Raw genomic sequence first — 16,854 nt, forward strand, 5'->3', positions numbered from 1 at the left:
ACGTGTATGGTAAGGCAGCAACCATTTGATTTTCTGGGGGGGGGGGGGGGGGGGGGGGCTATGGTTTTTTTTGGAAAAAAAAGTTTGTTTCCAGTTTTTGGAGAAAAAAATAATTTGTTTTTGATTCTGAGAAAAAAAAATTGTTTGTTTCACCCTCAGCTGCCACTATATGTAATGCTAAAATTGAAAGAAAAAAATTGTTTTCGACTTGTCGCGAAAAAAATAGATTGTTTTTCGCCATAGGCGAAAAAAAAAAATTTGTCCAGAAAAAAAAACCATAGCCCCCCCCCCCCCCCCAGAAAATCAAATGGTTGCTGCCTAAACTGATAAACAAAATATCAAGAAATTAAGGATGACTAAATGCACATGTACAAGAAGACACTCACCTTTTTATCGATACATTTAAATGATTTAATGAATAAACACTTTTTTAAAAACTGTTTGTTTCTATTTACATAGATATAGGAAGATGTGGTGTGAGTGCCAATGAGACAACTCCCCATCCAAATAACAATTTATAAAAGTAAACCATCATAGGTCAATTTACGGCCTTCAACACGGAGCCACTGAACAACAAGCTATAAAGGTCCCCAAAATTACTCATGAGTGTAAAACCATCTAAACGGGAAACTCAACGGTCTTTAAATACTTACAATATATAATTTACGTTCGTTTTTCAACCGAGAATAGCAAAACCTAAGTATATCGTTGGAGTTTATAAACTACATTTAATCATCCCCTGTGCCATGATTGGCCATCTACGTTTTTTCTTAACAAAGCAAGGTTGGTTACATGTTATGAATTTACTTACAATTTCGGGATTTTTTTTCTTCAAGTAAACGGAATCAGAAAAAAAATCGCTATCCTATGTCGAATACATAAAACTTGGAAAAGAATATGAAGTGTTTGTAGTAAAGTACGGTTTCATTTTTCAAGTACAACGTTAATCCATCGAGTCCATTAAGTAAAAGAAAATGCAGGATAAGCAACTTGGGGGGAGGGGGGGAGGGGGGGGGGAGTAAATGAAAACAATATGTGAATTGATTTTTTTTTTTATCCTACATTGAACTTTTGATGTCGTCCCTTGATCTAGAGGAGACATTTAAATTATTTTAATATTAATATTTAGATGTAAAAACTGTTAAGATTTTAAAGTTTAAACTTTACTACCAATTGCAGAAAACTATAAAACCAATGAATTTCACATGCACATTTATAAAAGCTAGAATTGTGATTGGAATCATGTATGAGAATACGTCGATGGAAGCTTTAAACGACCTTGACCAGATACGTGAATATTAATCAGTCCATTCAACGTTATAGTATGTGTGTTCTATTTTAGAAGGTGTGAAGTCGAAGGTTTGAATTGACCAATGGAAACGATCGTTCCTTAGAGAGTTAATCTAATAAAGTTTGTTTGACTGATTACGTCGCACTACCTTTCGCTAAGCTTTGCCGCATATGAGTGTATTGGTCCATAGAGGGAAATTTTTCTGCATGTTGCTTTAGTACACTTTTTCAGCTACGGTCGAGATTTGTAGTCTCATATCATGGTCGACCTACTTTGCAGAACCTACATGTATTTTATTGAATCATTGTTCACTTTTTCTTGTTTTAAATGTGCATAATATATTTGTCCTTTACCGTTAGACAATTACAAACAATGAATTTAATTTGACACTTGTTAATGCTGAAAAGTATTTTTAGAAACCAGTGTTCTTTGACCGTCCACTCTCTATTTGCATCGCGGTTTTTGAACTCATTTTGAACAGTTGGCGTCTTTCCTAAAAACCAAAATCGATGTCTGCTTTTTATGCTTTTGAATTTTCATATTTTATAGAATACATCTTTAAACTTCAATTTCTGTTAGTCGTATCATAAAAGTTAGATGACTTTAGTTTAAGTTCTAAGGTTTGGATGCATTTAATATGACTTTTTAAAGAGCAGATAAAAATATTCTTACCCTGGTCTGACTTAAAATAAATTATCAGGCCATCATTTATTAGAAATAGTTATTCTGACCTCACTAAAATTTCACACCAAAGAGGTTAAAGCAACGTTTCCGAATTTCGCCGTTTCCGAATCTGATGAATTGTGGGCAATATATTTTCAAAAGCGTACACCAAAACGTTGTGGTTGGTCAAAAACGTGGTAAACAATTGAAATTCGACCAATGACGTAACTTTATTTCAATTTTGGTGTACGAACAATGATATTACTCATAGTCCTTCAGATCTTGAAAAGGCGAATTGATCAGTGATATCGTACTTTATATTTCAGGTTTGAAGCTGCTCTACAGGAAATTGATAACCAAGTTACCTTACCATACTTTGATAGTAGATTGGATTATAACTTGCGTGACCCAAGAGAATCAAATTTTTGGGGCACTAGTTTCATGGGTGATCATAGAGGTGTGGTATCAAATGGACCATTTCAACTCTGGCGTCAGCGTAATGGTGCATACTTAGAAAGAAATGGTGGAGGCTCTGGTTCAATGATTTCACCAAGGGGGATAAGAAATGTGCTATCTAGAAGCAGAAATATTGATATATTGTCACCTTGGGCAAATGGCAGATATGGTCTTGAAAACTACCACGATGCGTACGTATTAGAAAACAATTTTATCCCGAATCGAAGGCCTTTTAATCAAATCAATTATCAATTTACTCAATTTAAGAATAATAAGTTAATGCAATTTTGTTTCCAGAACAGCATCAAGGAAAACGTAAGTGTATTCTGAGTAACGGGGACTGAAACAAACATGTACTCTAGTTGTCGTTTGTTTATTTAATATATACGTGTTTCTCGTTTCTAGTTTTGTATATAGATTAGACCGTTGGTTTTCCCGTTTGAATGGTTTTACACTAGTAATTTTGGGGCCTTTATGGCTTGTTGTTCGGTGTGAGCCAAGGCCCCGTGTTGAAGGCCGTACATTGATATATAATGGTTTACTTTTATAAATTGTTATTTGGATGGAGAGTTGTCTCATTGACACTCATACCATATCTTCCTATATCTATGATCGTAAGTATGAATTATCAGACGCCTTAGGAAAATTAAATTCTGTCAAGAGTCGCGCACATTTTTAGCTCACCTTTCCTAAAAGGAAACGTGAGCTTTTGCCATCACTTGGCGTCCGTCGTCGTCCGTCGTCGTCGTCCGTCCGTCGTCGTCGTCGTCGTCGTCGTCGTCGTAAACTACTTCAAAGATCTTCTCCTCTGAAACTACAGAACCAATTCAAACCAAACTTCATCTGATTGATTCCTAGGGTATCTAGAATAAAGTTTGTGTTTTAATTCCCATTTCATCAAAACATGGCCGCCATAGCTAAAAATAGAACTTAGGTGTAAAATGCAGTTTTTGGCTTAGATCTCAAAAACTAAAGCATTTAGAGCAAATCTGACAAGGGTAAAAATGTTTAATAGGTCAAGATCTATCATCCCTGAAATTTTCAGAAGAATCAAACAATCCTTTGTTGGGTTGCTGCCACTTAATTGGTAATTTTAAGGAAAATTTGCAGATTTTAGTCTTTATCTTGATTATTATTATAGATAAAGAGAAACTGTAAACAGCAAAAATGTTCAGCAAAGTAAGATCTACAAATAAGTTTTATGACCAAAATTGTCAATTGACCCCTTAAGGAGTTATTGTCCTTTAATGACAATTTTACACAATTTGTTCATCATATTTGCTTACTTTAAAATCTTCTCCTCTGAAACTACTGAACCAATTTCCACCAAACTTAAGCTGAATTATCATTAAGGTGTCTAGAATAAAGTTTGTGTTTTATTTTCTGTTTTGTCAAAAAATATGGTTGCCATAGCTAAAAATAGAGGTTCATTGGTCAATATTAAATCATCAATGATTTGGTCTTTTTATCAGATACTATAGTGATAGTAGAACTATATTTGGTGTAGGGAATAATTGTAAGGTGTGTATGTTTGTTTAGTAGGTGTAAGTTGATCTTGACCTAATTTTCATGGTTCATTGGTCAAAGTTATTTTTTTATGAGGTTATTTCTGAGATACTTTTAGCAATAGGTAAACTCGATTTGTTGTATGGAATGAGTGTATGAACTACATTTATGTCTGAAAGGGTTTATCTCGCCTTCATCTCAAGTACAGTTAATTTAATGTAATGCTTGGGGTATACAATGTTTTTTTTATACTTTCATCATAAATTATATTATGAACACGAGACAAACGAGACCTTTCAGTGTGTCCACTCTTGTTTTTGCTTTTGAAGAAGATATGACAGAATCGAAGAACCATTTATATAAATTGAAAACCCAAAATAATCATTGATGGAAGATTTAAGCAAAAAATTTAAGGTGAGCGATTCAGGCTCTTGAGAGCCTCTTGTTTGATTAACAGAGAAGTAAAAATAAACCCTTGATATAAGCCTTTGAGCCAATAAGTCGATCTCTTTTTTGTTCCCCAGAATTCTTTTAAAGAATATAGCATTTGATTTTAGTTTTTTTTACGGAACAAGCCTCGAGATCTTCCCGATTTGACTCGTGTTTAACTTGACAAAATTCCGTCAATCAACGGTACATTGATGGCTCATCTGAATGTTCAACAAAATAAGATAAGATAAGAGGGTGTACAGAAATCATGTGAAACTCTTGCGTAGTGGTATTTACTATAATAAATAAACTAATGGAATTTTGAACGATTTTAAAACTCGATTTTTCACTGAAACTTTTTCAATCCTGTATGTCACCATTGTCCGCGTGAAATTGTATTTTTTTTTTATCCACAGTCAGTTTCAACATAAAAATATAAATTTATTGTTTTCTGAAACCATACGACATATTTTGTTAACAATGAACAAAAAAGAAAAACACGCTACAAAGAGGAACACGTGATCAGTATGCTGGATTTTTTTTTATTGGCACTATATATGTTGAATTTGAAGGTAGATAGTTTCAACAAAATATCTGCATTCCAATGGGAATAAACTATGCACCTCTCCTTGTCGACCTCTTATTTGTACTTATGCTGTGGATATTTATCATTTTTTAAGCCTGTTAAAACAAGAAGATCAAAGATGATGTTCTTTCCATTCACAACCAGAACTTTCTGATTAGGTTCCATTGATAAATACTAAAAGAACTAGTAATTAAAGCGTCAACAGACACATCTTCCTCCGCCTTCTTTTGTTTGATGTGTTTGAGCTTTTGATTTTGCAATTTGATCAAAGACTTCTCGTTTTGAATTTGATAATTTGTTGTTTTACTTTTTTCTCAGTAACTTTCATCGTTAATTTCTTATCTAATTTCTTAAAATCTTCGTATGTATAAAGACCTGGTATTTTTTTGCTTTAAGTGTTCAGGTTGAAGGTTTCTCCAGAAAATCGGCCGAATCTTATTTGTAATAAATAAAGCGATATTTTCACATACCTTCAGGAAACGCCAAAAATTACCCCAATTTTAATCAGCCACCTCTTTTAACCTTTCTCGTTGAACCTTGCATGTTCTGGCTCTTGTTTTGCAGTCGATTTATTTTTTAAAACACTGGATAATATTAAGTGTTAAGGTGTTGTTTTAATTTCTGATTAACATTAAAAATTGTATCGTCTTTTAAACTTAATTCAGTTCAATATGTAACCCTAGCGACATAACCTTTTCGCAAAATCAGTCTTTAAAATAATAAAAGAACACTTCTACAGAGAGGTAATATTAGATATACAAAGTGAATGTTGAAACTCATAAGTCGAAAACAAAATGACAATGCCATGACTCAAAAAACTAACCCAATGATATAAAACAACTGTTCCAAAATATCAACATATAAAGCTGAAGGATGTGCAACTCAAACCCCAAAAAAACAATAGGGGTTTAATCAAAATATCCCATATTGATATGAATAGAATGGGACCAATTCAAGATATCTATACTAATAAAAGAGAAGACCTCATTTTGTGTGTCGCTTCTCTTCCTTCCGCAATAAATTAATCATTGTGCCTCTGTCGCAGGCCTAGGGGGTCTTTATCCCGAAATACCGGGCTTAAAAACATGAAATCCCGACCTCCTGAAATTCGAAAAAAATAAATTCCCAGATCACGAGTGTATCAATCCCGTAATCCCCAAGTATCTATAACTATTGATACCTTTTCTGAAATTCTCCAGTCATATTTTTTTTTTCTTCTAAAAATTCCTAAAACAGTTTACAAACGCTCTATATATGCCCGCGATTTCACGGGTATGTTCTTGTTTCTATTAAAAATAAAGACTATAGTAATTCTACGTAATAAAAATATGCTTTATGACTACATACAAGCATTCAGAGACGACCATTAATTGCGAAAACGTTTATATTTACTACGGTCGTGAAATGACAGTTTGTCAACCGGATATAGATAAGGCTATTTAATTTTGATGCTTTACTTTCATCATTGAAATACAAGTTTACTCGAGCTCGACAGAGTTTTTTTTATATTTATGTACAGTTGTACATTTTTCAATCTTGAAAACAAAGAAATTAAGACGAAAAATAGGAAATTTATAAAAGTGACAACAACCTGACAAAGAGAACAAAACACCAAAGGCCATCAATGGGTCTTCAAGCCTGACAGCGAGGAAATCCCGCACCCGGAGTCGTCAGGCTTTAACTGGCCTCTAAACAAAAATGTATGCAATTTTCGATTTTTTAAAGACTGTTTTTCCGGTGCCGACACAATACATGTTGTCACTGTCTTAAAATTAAACATGACTTAAGTCACATAATCATAAGCTTCTTCCGTGTCTCGTCAATCATCGTCCGTTCAATCTTCAATAATCATGCCTCCACATCCTCTACAGTGACGTTACAATGCAGCCGACGTCAGCCTGCAGCAACAGCGAGCATTTCGGGATCGCGCAAAGCTCTGTTGCATGAGATTAACGACGTTAACACCGAAGCATCAAAAATGGGAGCTAATTGTGGAAAGGAATGTAAATCAGGCAGAAAACAACAAAGAAAAGAGATTGCTTTGCTAAGGTTTGTGCAGAGAATTAGACACATCTTTAATAAGAACCGAGTTGTACCCTTTAGTGAACCGGGATCACGTTCTATATCAAGTGTTATAAGTAACACAACAGTTATAACACGAGATAATAAGAATAAGAGCAGACGTCTCTCCAAGGAAGAAAGAAAGTGTAAAACGGCATTGATCAAGCCCTATATAGATTTAAATCCAACACCGCTTGTTGACAATGTTGAGTTCAACAACGACGACTTGGCTTCCATCAGAGATAAACCGAATTGTTTAAGCAACATTCCGGGAAAAGAAGGAGAAACAAAAGAGGCAACTGAAATGCAGTCAATCAGCGGTTTGAACACATGCTATATAAAATTTGAAAAAGACGTTGATGAACTGTTGTCTGGTACAAATGAAACACAGAACAGAAGACGGAGACCTAATGCAGCGAAGGGTGTCAGAACCAGTATGACCATAATGTTGTCAACTAACTCAAACATGGATGTAAGGTTACCAGGAGAAGTCATTTCATCATCAAACACACCAACTGTCTCAAGACCACAGTTGACAGCCCCTGAAATGCCTACTAAAGAAAAAGTTTATTTGGACAGTTGGATTGAACATCAGACCAAGAAAGACAATTTGAAAAAATAAAATGTTATGTTTTATTCCATTTTTTGTTTGTATATAATTTGAAAAAAATAAAATTGTATTCTTTATTTCCTTGTTTGTCTAAATTTGTGTGCCTGTTTGTAAAATGCCACTTCGCAAGTTTTGCTTTGATAGCTGTCGTGTATCCGGAAAAAATGTAACACTGTCATAGTGATAGCCTTCCGAATTATAGCCTAAGAGTTTATAATTCAGTGGTTTTCGTTTGTATGTCATATTTGTTTTAAGTTTATTATTGATTTGTTCTTAGGCAGCTGTTTTTTTTTGTTTGAATTATAATTACGGGGCTTTATGTAGTAATTTATGTGGTGTTAGTTTTTCTCATTGTTGAAGGCCGTATTGTGACACACGTGTATATATATAGTTGCTAACTGTTATATAATTTGGTATCTGGTGGCGTCTTTCACATTTGCCATCAAACCAAATTTTCTTATTTTTTATATATTATATCCGTAAACAAGACATCCGCCTTAATCATGCTGAAGAAATACCACATAATTCGAAGTAATGAGATATGTTAGTTAATTACTATAAAAAAAAAGAAGTGATATTATTGCCAATTAAACAACTCTCCACATTAGACCGTGGGCCAAATTACAAATTAGGACTTTCAATTGATTTGGAATAGTGGCTTACATATATAACAGTGGCACTTTACACAGTAGGTCTTTCAATCGATTTAAAATGGTGGCTTATATATAACAGTGGCACTATACACAGCAGGTCTTTCAATTGATTTGTAATGGTGGCTTATATAAAACAGTGGCACTATACAGAGTAGGTCTTTCAATTGATTTAGAATGGTGGCTTATATATAACAGTGGCTATATAAACAGTAGGCCTTTCAATTGATTTTGAATGGTGGCTTATATATAACAGTGGCACTTTACACAGTAGGTCTTTCAATCGATTTGAAATGGTGGCTTATATATAACAGTGGCACTATACACAGCAGGTCTTTCAATTGATTTGTAATGGTGGCTTATATAAAACAGTGGCACTATACAGAGTAGGTCTTTCAATTGATTTAGAATGGTGGCTTATATATAACAGTGGCTCTATAAACAGTAGGTCTTTCAATTGATTTTGAATGGTGGCTTATATATAACAGTGGCACTATGTACACAGTAGGTCTTTCAATTGATTTGTAATGGTGGCTTATATATAACTGTGGCATTATACACAGTAGGTCTTTCAATTGATTTGTAATGGTGGCTTATATATTACAGTGGTACTATACACAGTAGGTCTTTCAATTTATTTGTAATGGTGGCTTATATATAACAGTGGCACTATACACAGTAGGTATTTCAATTGATTTGCAATGGTGGCTTATATATAACAGTGGCACTATGTATACACAGTAAGTCTTTCAATTGATTTGAAATGGTGGTTAATATATAACAGTGGCACTATACACAGTAGGTCTTTCAATTGATTTGTAATGGTGGTTTATATATTACAGTGGCACAATGTATACACAGTAGGTCTTTCAATTTATTTGTAATGGTGGCTTATATATAACAGTGGCACTAAACACAGTAGGTCTTTCAATTGATTTTGAATGGTGGCTTATATATAACAGTGGCACTATGTATACACAGTAGGTCTTTCAATTTATTTGAAGTGGTGGTTTATATATAACAGTGGCACTATACACAGTAGGTCTTTCAATTGATTTGTAATGGTGGCTTATATATAACAGTGGCACTATACACAGTAGGTCTTTCAATTGATTTGTAATGGTGGCTTATATATAACTGTGGCACTGTACACAGCAGGTCTTTCAAATGATTTATAATGGTGGCATATATATTACAGTGGCACTATACACAGTAGGTCTCTCAATTGATTTGTAATGGTGGCTTATATATAACAGTGGCACTATACACAGTAGGTCTTTCAATTGATTTTGAATGGTGGCTTATATATATAACTGTGGCACTGTACACAGTAGGTCTTTCAATTGATTTGAAATGGTGGTTTATATATAACAGTGGCACTATACACAGTAGGTCTTTCAATTGATTTGTAATGGTGGCTTATATATAACAGTGACACTATACACAGTAGGTACTTCAATTGATTTGTAATGGTGGCTTATATATAACTGTGGCACTGTACACAGTAGGTCTTTCAATTGATTTGTAATGGTGGTTTATATATTACAGTGGCACTATGTATACACAGTAGGTCTTTCAATTTATTTGTAATGGTGGCTTATATATAACAGTGGCACTAAACACAGTAGGTCTTTCAATTGATTTTGAATGGTGGCTTATATATAACAGTGGCACTATGTATACACAGTAGGTCTTTCAATTTATTTGAAGTGGTGGTTTTTATATAACAGTGGCACTATACACAGTAGGTCTTTCAATTGATTTGTAATGGTGGCTTATATATAACAGTGGCACTGTACACAGTAGGTCTTTCAAATGATTTATAACAGTGGCACCATACACAGTTGACTTGTTGAACCAACAATGAGGGGTACTTGCATTGTCGTATTTTGTATTATCAAAGTAATTAAAAAACAGTTTCGAAAAAACGTGTTATATGGTCCGCTACTGACCCCCTACGGATCCATAGAGGGATAGTAAAATCCATAGGGGGTGAGGCCGTAGGCCGAGTCCCCTATTGAGGTTACTAACCCTCTATGGATTCGAAGGGGGTCAGTAGGGAACCGTATAACGAATTTATCGTACGCAGGACTTTTCCTGCTGCCTTTTGTAGAAAAATAAACAATGAAACACAACAACATTAATATATGACGTCACCATTTACGCGTCATGAACCCCCTATGAAATTTACTACCCCCCTACGGTCTCATAGGGGGTCACCACGTGACGGCGTTAAACCAATCAAAACATGATAACTTAGCCGCGGTACGAAAAAATTGAATGGCAGGTTAGAGGTGAACTCATATTTTCAATAATTTATACAATTTTGCTGAAACCAATATCTGCATACATACTACAGTTTATACATATTTTTTTTGTTTCTACACAATGGGCACAAGATTTGTTGTCGGTCGGTGTGTTGCCTATCCTGGGAGGTGCAGTTTCGCTCAACATGTATTTTCTGAATGAAATGTTAGTTTAATAGATATGTTAATGTTATGGTCAAGCTTTCATGGCGAAAATGTTTATCGGGACACCAAATTAATGCAGAATTGATTCGGATTTAAAAAATTATAAACAATTTGGGATTTAAAAAAAAAATCCCAACTGCTGTGTCGTCACCGAAACCGAAAGTTTTTGTATATTGTAATCTTTTATAACACGTTCTTACCGTTGTTGAGTTTTGGGTTGTGACATTTTTTTTTTAATTACATGTTAAATGACATACTAGTATACTATATTGAAACTTTTTATACCATGTTCTATCTTTAACAGTGTACACATCTGGGTTGGTGGTTCGATGCTTGGTGTAAATACAGCTCCGTCAGACCCAGTATTCTTTCTGCATCACTGCTTTATAGACTATGTTTGGGAGGTGTTCCGACAAAGACAAAAACGACAACGAAGACCAAGAGTAGATCCAGAGAGGGACTATCCATTTGATAGTAGTGCTCCGTCATCTCATGCACCAAACCGAATTATGGACAATCTAGCAACTGGGAAGAGGAATATTGACGGGTACAAAAATGATTACACAGATCAATATTACAGGTGTGTAATTTTTCAAAAGTAATAACAAATATAGATTGCTTTAATTTGCAATTTTCTAGGAGCAATCATTGGTGTTGAATTTAGCCATCTTTCATGTATTTCGGCTTTGCTATTATTCTTTAACATGTTCCAAAAATCAAATTTCGACTTGTAAAGTTCTTAATTTAGAAGTGACATAAACGTTTTTTCAATAAATAAACCGATCTTGTATCTTCATCATTAGATTCTGATGAATTTGGTATATGAGTATCTTCTTTTTTATTCTGAATTACATCATCAATTTTGGAAAGAAATTGTTCTAAGTTTCGAATGACCTGCTCATTTTGATTCCTCCGGGTTCCTTCGTCATTAATTTCCCGGGCAAAGCTTCGTCATTAATTTCCCGGGCAAAGCAAAGAAATTTGTCATCTTTGTCGGTTAAAATAATAATTCTCGAATAATGTTTCCTAAGCTCCTTACGTATATTATGGTTTAAGGTGGTACCCAACACTTTCACTAAAATTAATTTGGCTTGTTTAATTTTCATAAAATTTTGTCAAAGTATTTACTTTGACACTTTAACAAAAATATAAAAATTTAAAAAAATTTGAACCAACCGTTTTGTCAGAAAAATTACACTGGTTATATAGCAATTTGACAAACACCCATTTTGATCATTGATTCCCTTTACAACACAACTTAATTAAAACGTTTAGCTGACTTTACAGAGTTATCTCCCTGTAGTGTTAGGTACCACCTTAACGTTCTTTCTTCTGCTTTGTCTACTTTAGGTGTCATTTTCACACTGGCAGTGCACAAAATAAAAAGAAGGCTGAAAATGCACCAAATATTTATATCCAATATGAATATTTACATTTTGTCTATTTCTATATAAAAATGTTCATAATGTTCTCCATATTATCCTTCATAGTATCCTATCGGTTTCACTGTTTAGCATATCTTCAAGAATATGGTTGCTGGCGACGTCGTCAGGGGTCACATAAATTACAAAGTTGCAAAATGAATATTAAATTGTTTACTGTTGTCTTTAAACACGCTGCAATATCGGTAGAAATTTGTGATGCATAAAATTTCAGCTTCCTAATGATACGTTCGTCGAGTTTCGTCCGTTCGTAAGATGTTGAGAAACCTTTAATATTAAAGAGAGCCGTATCTCTTGCAAGTAAACGACACCCTTGTAGATTTAAAAAAATCAGGGTATTTCAAGGCAGTACTCGCATCTGCAAAGTGGAAAGGAATTAATATAAGTTGCAACAACTTGTTTCCAAATCCACTATAAAATCATTTGTTAAAACTAAATGGCATATACATGAACATAGATAATGCAGATAAGATACAAGAACAACAATCTCGTTTAAAGTATTTTAAGTTATATGTGCTTTAGATGTAAATCTAAAAAAAATCTTACCAAATTTTTTTCATTTAACATAAGGGATTATTCATATCTAAAAAAACTATTGACATTTTTTTGTACATAAAAGTAGATGACTTAAAACAGTGCTAATTTGTTAACTATATTGATAGTTTGAACTGTCATTAATCTTTATCTTTTTAATATGCAGTGAAGAAATCTTGGCCTTTCTAAGCAACTTCTGGTATGAGTTTGAACGGTCTCTATGCACAAACTTTAGTACTCCCCTTTCCACTTTTTCTATTTGAAAAATAAGAATCTTACGACAGAAATGTCAAGCTAGAGAGCAGAAATTAAAAATGCTCAAATAATACGTATACCTGGATATTTGTTTTGTTGCCGGCATTTTATTTATTTTGAACCATTCAGTAAGTTTAAGTTGAGACCAACCTTTGACCTATAGTTGTTAATTTCTGTGTCATGTTGGTTTTGTGTGGATAGTTGTTTCTTTGGCAATCATACCACATCTTCTTTTCTCATATCAATTATGAATTCGTGTTTAGAATATAACGAATATAACATATTACGATTGATTTTTTTAAGCTTTGATCAATTTCATTTATATATATACATCATTATGAAAAAAACAACATAATATACTGGGTTTATTTCAAACCAATTGTATCATTGTAAGTTTTTTTTCTGTAGATATGCAAGCAGTCCAAGAACATGTCGTCATTGTAGAAATAACCGATACCCCTATCTTAGATGTGGAGACTTGCAGAGAGGACTCTGTTCTGCTAAAACCAGACCAGTGAGAGCAAGTGTACGGGCTAATAGTAATAATATAAAAAATACAGATCTAGGAATAACAAGCAAATTTTCATCTACAATAACAGACAACAGAAAGACATCTGCTCGTAAAAGGAGGTCAACAGGTGATTGGCTTGTGTACGAATCTTTCTTAGAAGAAACAACAGTCAGCAAAACTGGACGAACGAAAAGATCGATCAATTCCACGAGAAACAATACGAAAGAGCAAACAACTGACACAAACAACATGGACTCTTCCATGCAAAACTCCTTTTTACTGGATGGCGTACCTGATATTAAGCGTTGGGTATTTATACCAGTTAAAATTATTCATAGACGTCCATCTGGTTTACTCTTTGGTACGAAAGTGATAAAGAATAAGAATATTGTAGATGGAGTTGATGTTTATTCATATAACAAATATATGAATTATACAGATGAAGAGCAGCAAGCAGCATATTCTCATAGTTTTACGTCCGGATCAGGGGCAGACAAAGTATTTGTTCAGGTTGACGGTATGTCATACAATGGAAAATATGTAGATTATTCGATAGTTGATTCCAGACTCCCTGTATCTGAATCTGTTGCTTTCGTTGCTGTAAAAAATCCGAAACTCAATTCTAGCATTTCTTACATATCTGCCTACGACTCACATGGTCGGATTTGTCGGCCATATTGTCAGTCGTACGACTCGTACGGGCCAAATTCAAACCAGTATAGACAATGTTCCGGGGTGATTAACCTGACTGAGGAAGAACCGAAAATGTATGGTGAAGATATCGGCGAGGTAACGCAACTACTATATAAGTCTGGAAAAGGAAAGGTTTTTACCAGAAGTGATGAAAATGTATTTCTCAGTTTCTACTGCGACTTCCATGAAATTCCATGGGGAAACTGTTAATAAGCTAATTTGTGATGAATGCATAATTTATATGGCAAATATATGTTGTTCAGAATAACTTTGTATCGACACTTGATTTATAAAAAAACAGTATGCATACAAACTTTACGTTTGAAAAATAGTTAAAAGGTCAAAAAATTCGGATAACACAAAACTTGTTTAATCATAACCATCACACAAACAGAACAATCATCTTTCACATGTTCTACAAATCTTATACAAATAGCATGAATATCTGTAACCAAACCAATAGTTCAATATGATAAAATCTATATATGGAATACAAAGATATCAAGCCTCGTTTGCTTTTCAATGTCATTGACTAAACATGTTTAACTCATTACATTTATTCCACGTAAAGCCGATGATTTAAGATGGATCATTGTAATATTTCATCTGATGTAATTTTCTTATAATTTGCTAAAAGTATTACACAAAGTATTTTCAAGCGTCAAAATGCAAAATTGGTCAAATTTGCAAAGATTGTTTCCGAAAAAAACCTTTTTTCTAAATAAAAAAAAATCTTTGAGATAGAATTTTGAAATAAAATATGAAAACATAGGTTTTAAAATATCTTTTCGATAATAAAAAAAGGCAAACCTTGTTTTCTTGCACAAGTAAAACTTTAAAATTTCCTATCTTTCCAGTATTAAAAATACTATTTAACTAATCTTCCATTTAATAGCCATGTTGGCAATTTGATTCTAACAAACACAAATATTTAATATTTGTTATCAGTCTGAATAAATCACTTATTACTCTTTATTGGGTGTCAATCTGTTTTAAATTTACAGCTTAAAGCAAAGAACTAGACCTAGTACGAACTGATGTCTTATACTCCAAGATGGCAGAATACAGTTAATCTACCTAAAACACAATCTACAAATAATAATCTGTTAATTGAATACGTCCGATTACAATTCATGAAAAAACTTTCACTAGTAACGCTCAAAACCAATTAACTGGAAGCCAGGGATGTGCAATTTCCGACAAACATGCAGAGTTATATGAGTTTCTAATCCAGGTTTTTCCCAAAACATGTTTCTGATAGAAAACAACATAACTTAAGGGCATTTATCGATAAAGAATAGCGATATTTTTGAAAAACTACGCAGTTACTTCTTCTTGCCTTAGTAACTGTTGATAGTCTTTTTTAGCTGACTTGTTTCGGTAGGAGAAACTCAGTAAAAAACGTCTGAATTCCAACTATTTGATAGATTTGATAAACATTACGTTACCTTGATGATTTTTGCCATGAATTAATATAAAAATCTCTCATTATACTGTGAAATTTTTTTCCAAAGAACCATACTGTAAATATATCTAATAATTTATTTACTTATTTATTAATTAATGAAATGCACATTCATACACCTGGGGGTTGAAGGCATATAAATAATAAAATACAAATATATACACAATGGAAAAATTAACATATTAAAAACATCATATATAGAGTGGTAAATCAGTAATATTCATGCAGGTGTTATTTCCACTCCCCTCAGCGCAAATGACTGGGGGTTGAAGGCATTAAAATGATAAAATACAAATATATACACAATGGAAAGATTAACATATTAAACATCATATATAGAGTGGTAAATCAGTAATATTTATGCAGGTGTTATTTCCACTCCCCTCAGTGCAAATGACTGGGGACTGAAGGCATAAAAATAATGCAATACTCTTAGTTACATAGTGTGTTAGTGACCTAATATGATATTTACTGACCCCGTATATATCATATTAGGTCACTTGCACACGATGTAACGAATTTATCTTACTGACTATCTTTTTTTGTTGAATTTAGACTAGAGTTGTCTCATTTGCTATCATAACACATCTTCTTATTTCTATATTAAAGTGTTCAAGTGTTCAATTTTAAGAACCTTCTTCAATTGGTCTGCACTAAAAAAATAATGTAGACAATAACTATTTATTACCAACAACCTTCATATAACAATATTAAACAGAACTTTCAATACTTTTGAATAATCAAACAATACCAAAGTCGTAAATCCACTACTAACCGTGTATTGAATTAAGCCCCGCCTCCCTACTAACCTACTATTGAATATACACGGTCTCCACGAGGACGTTTTTAACCAATCATATTCCTAGAACTTTATAGTTGGTAAGATAAAAATATATACACAATGGAAAAATTAACATATTAAACATCATATATGGAGTGGTAAATCAGTAATATTTATGCAGGTGTTGTTTCCACTCCCCTCAGTGCAAATGAATTTTTAATGAACGGAACAGTAAGCTGCACAATATCAAATGAAGATAGAAGTAATTGTAGTCTATCTGCTCATGGTCTTTTCTTTGTCAGTAACTCTGTCTCTAGTATTTAGGGTTCGTTTATTATTTTAATTTAATTAGCCTAACATACGGTTTGAGAGGGAATCTGAAGAGTTCTCAACATAGTAATAGATAAATAATAAAGGCAACCGTAGTATACCGCTGTTCGAAACTCATAA

General features: G+C 33.4%; 1 protein-coding gene across 1 annotated transcript; it reads left to right on the forward strand.

Moving 5' to 3' along the window:
- The first annotated feature begins 2,286 nt into the window (after positions 1-2,286).
- On the forward strand, positions 2,287-14,593 carry LOC143047130 (uncharacterized). The gene is made up of 3 exons (XM_076220081.1): positions 2,287-2,601; positions 11,028-11,303; positions 13,363-14,593. Exons 1-3 carry the CDS (start codon positions 2,396-2,398, stop codon positions 14,366-14,368), a joined length of 1,488 nt encoding a protein of 495 aa, XP_076076196.1. The 5' UTR covers positions 2,287-2,395; the 3' UTR covers positions 14,369-14,593.
- Positions 14,594-16,854: the final 2,261 nt, after the last annotated feature.

Source organism: Mytilus galloprovincialis, chromosome 10, assembly GCF_965363235.1.
Source record: "Mytilus galloprovincialis chromosome 10, xbMytGall1.hap1.1, whole genome shotgun sequence".
NCBI lineage: Eukaryota > Metazoa > Mollusca > Bivalvia > Mytilida > Mytilidae > Mytilus > Mytilus galloprovincialis.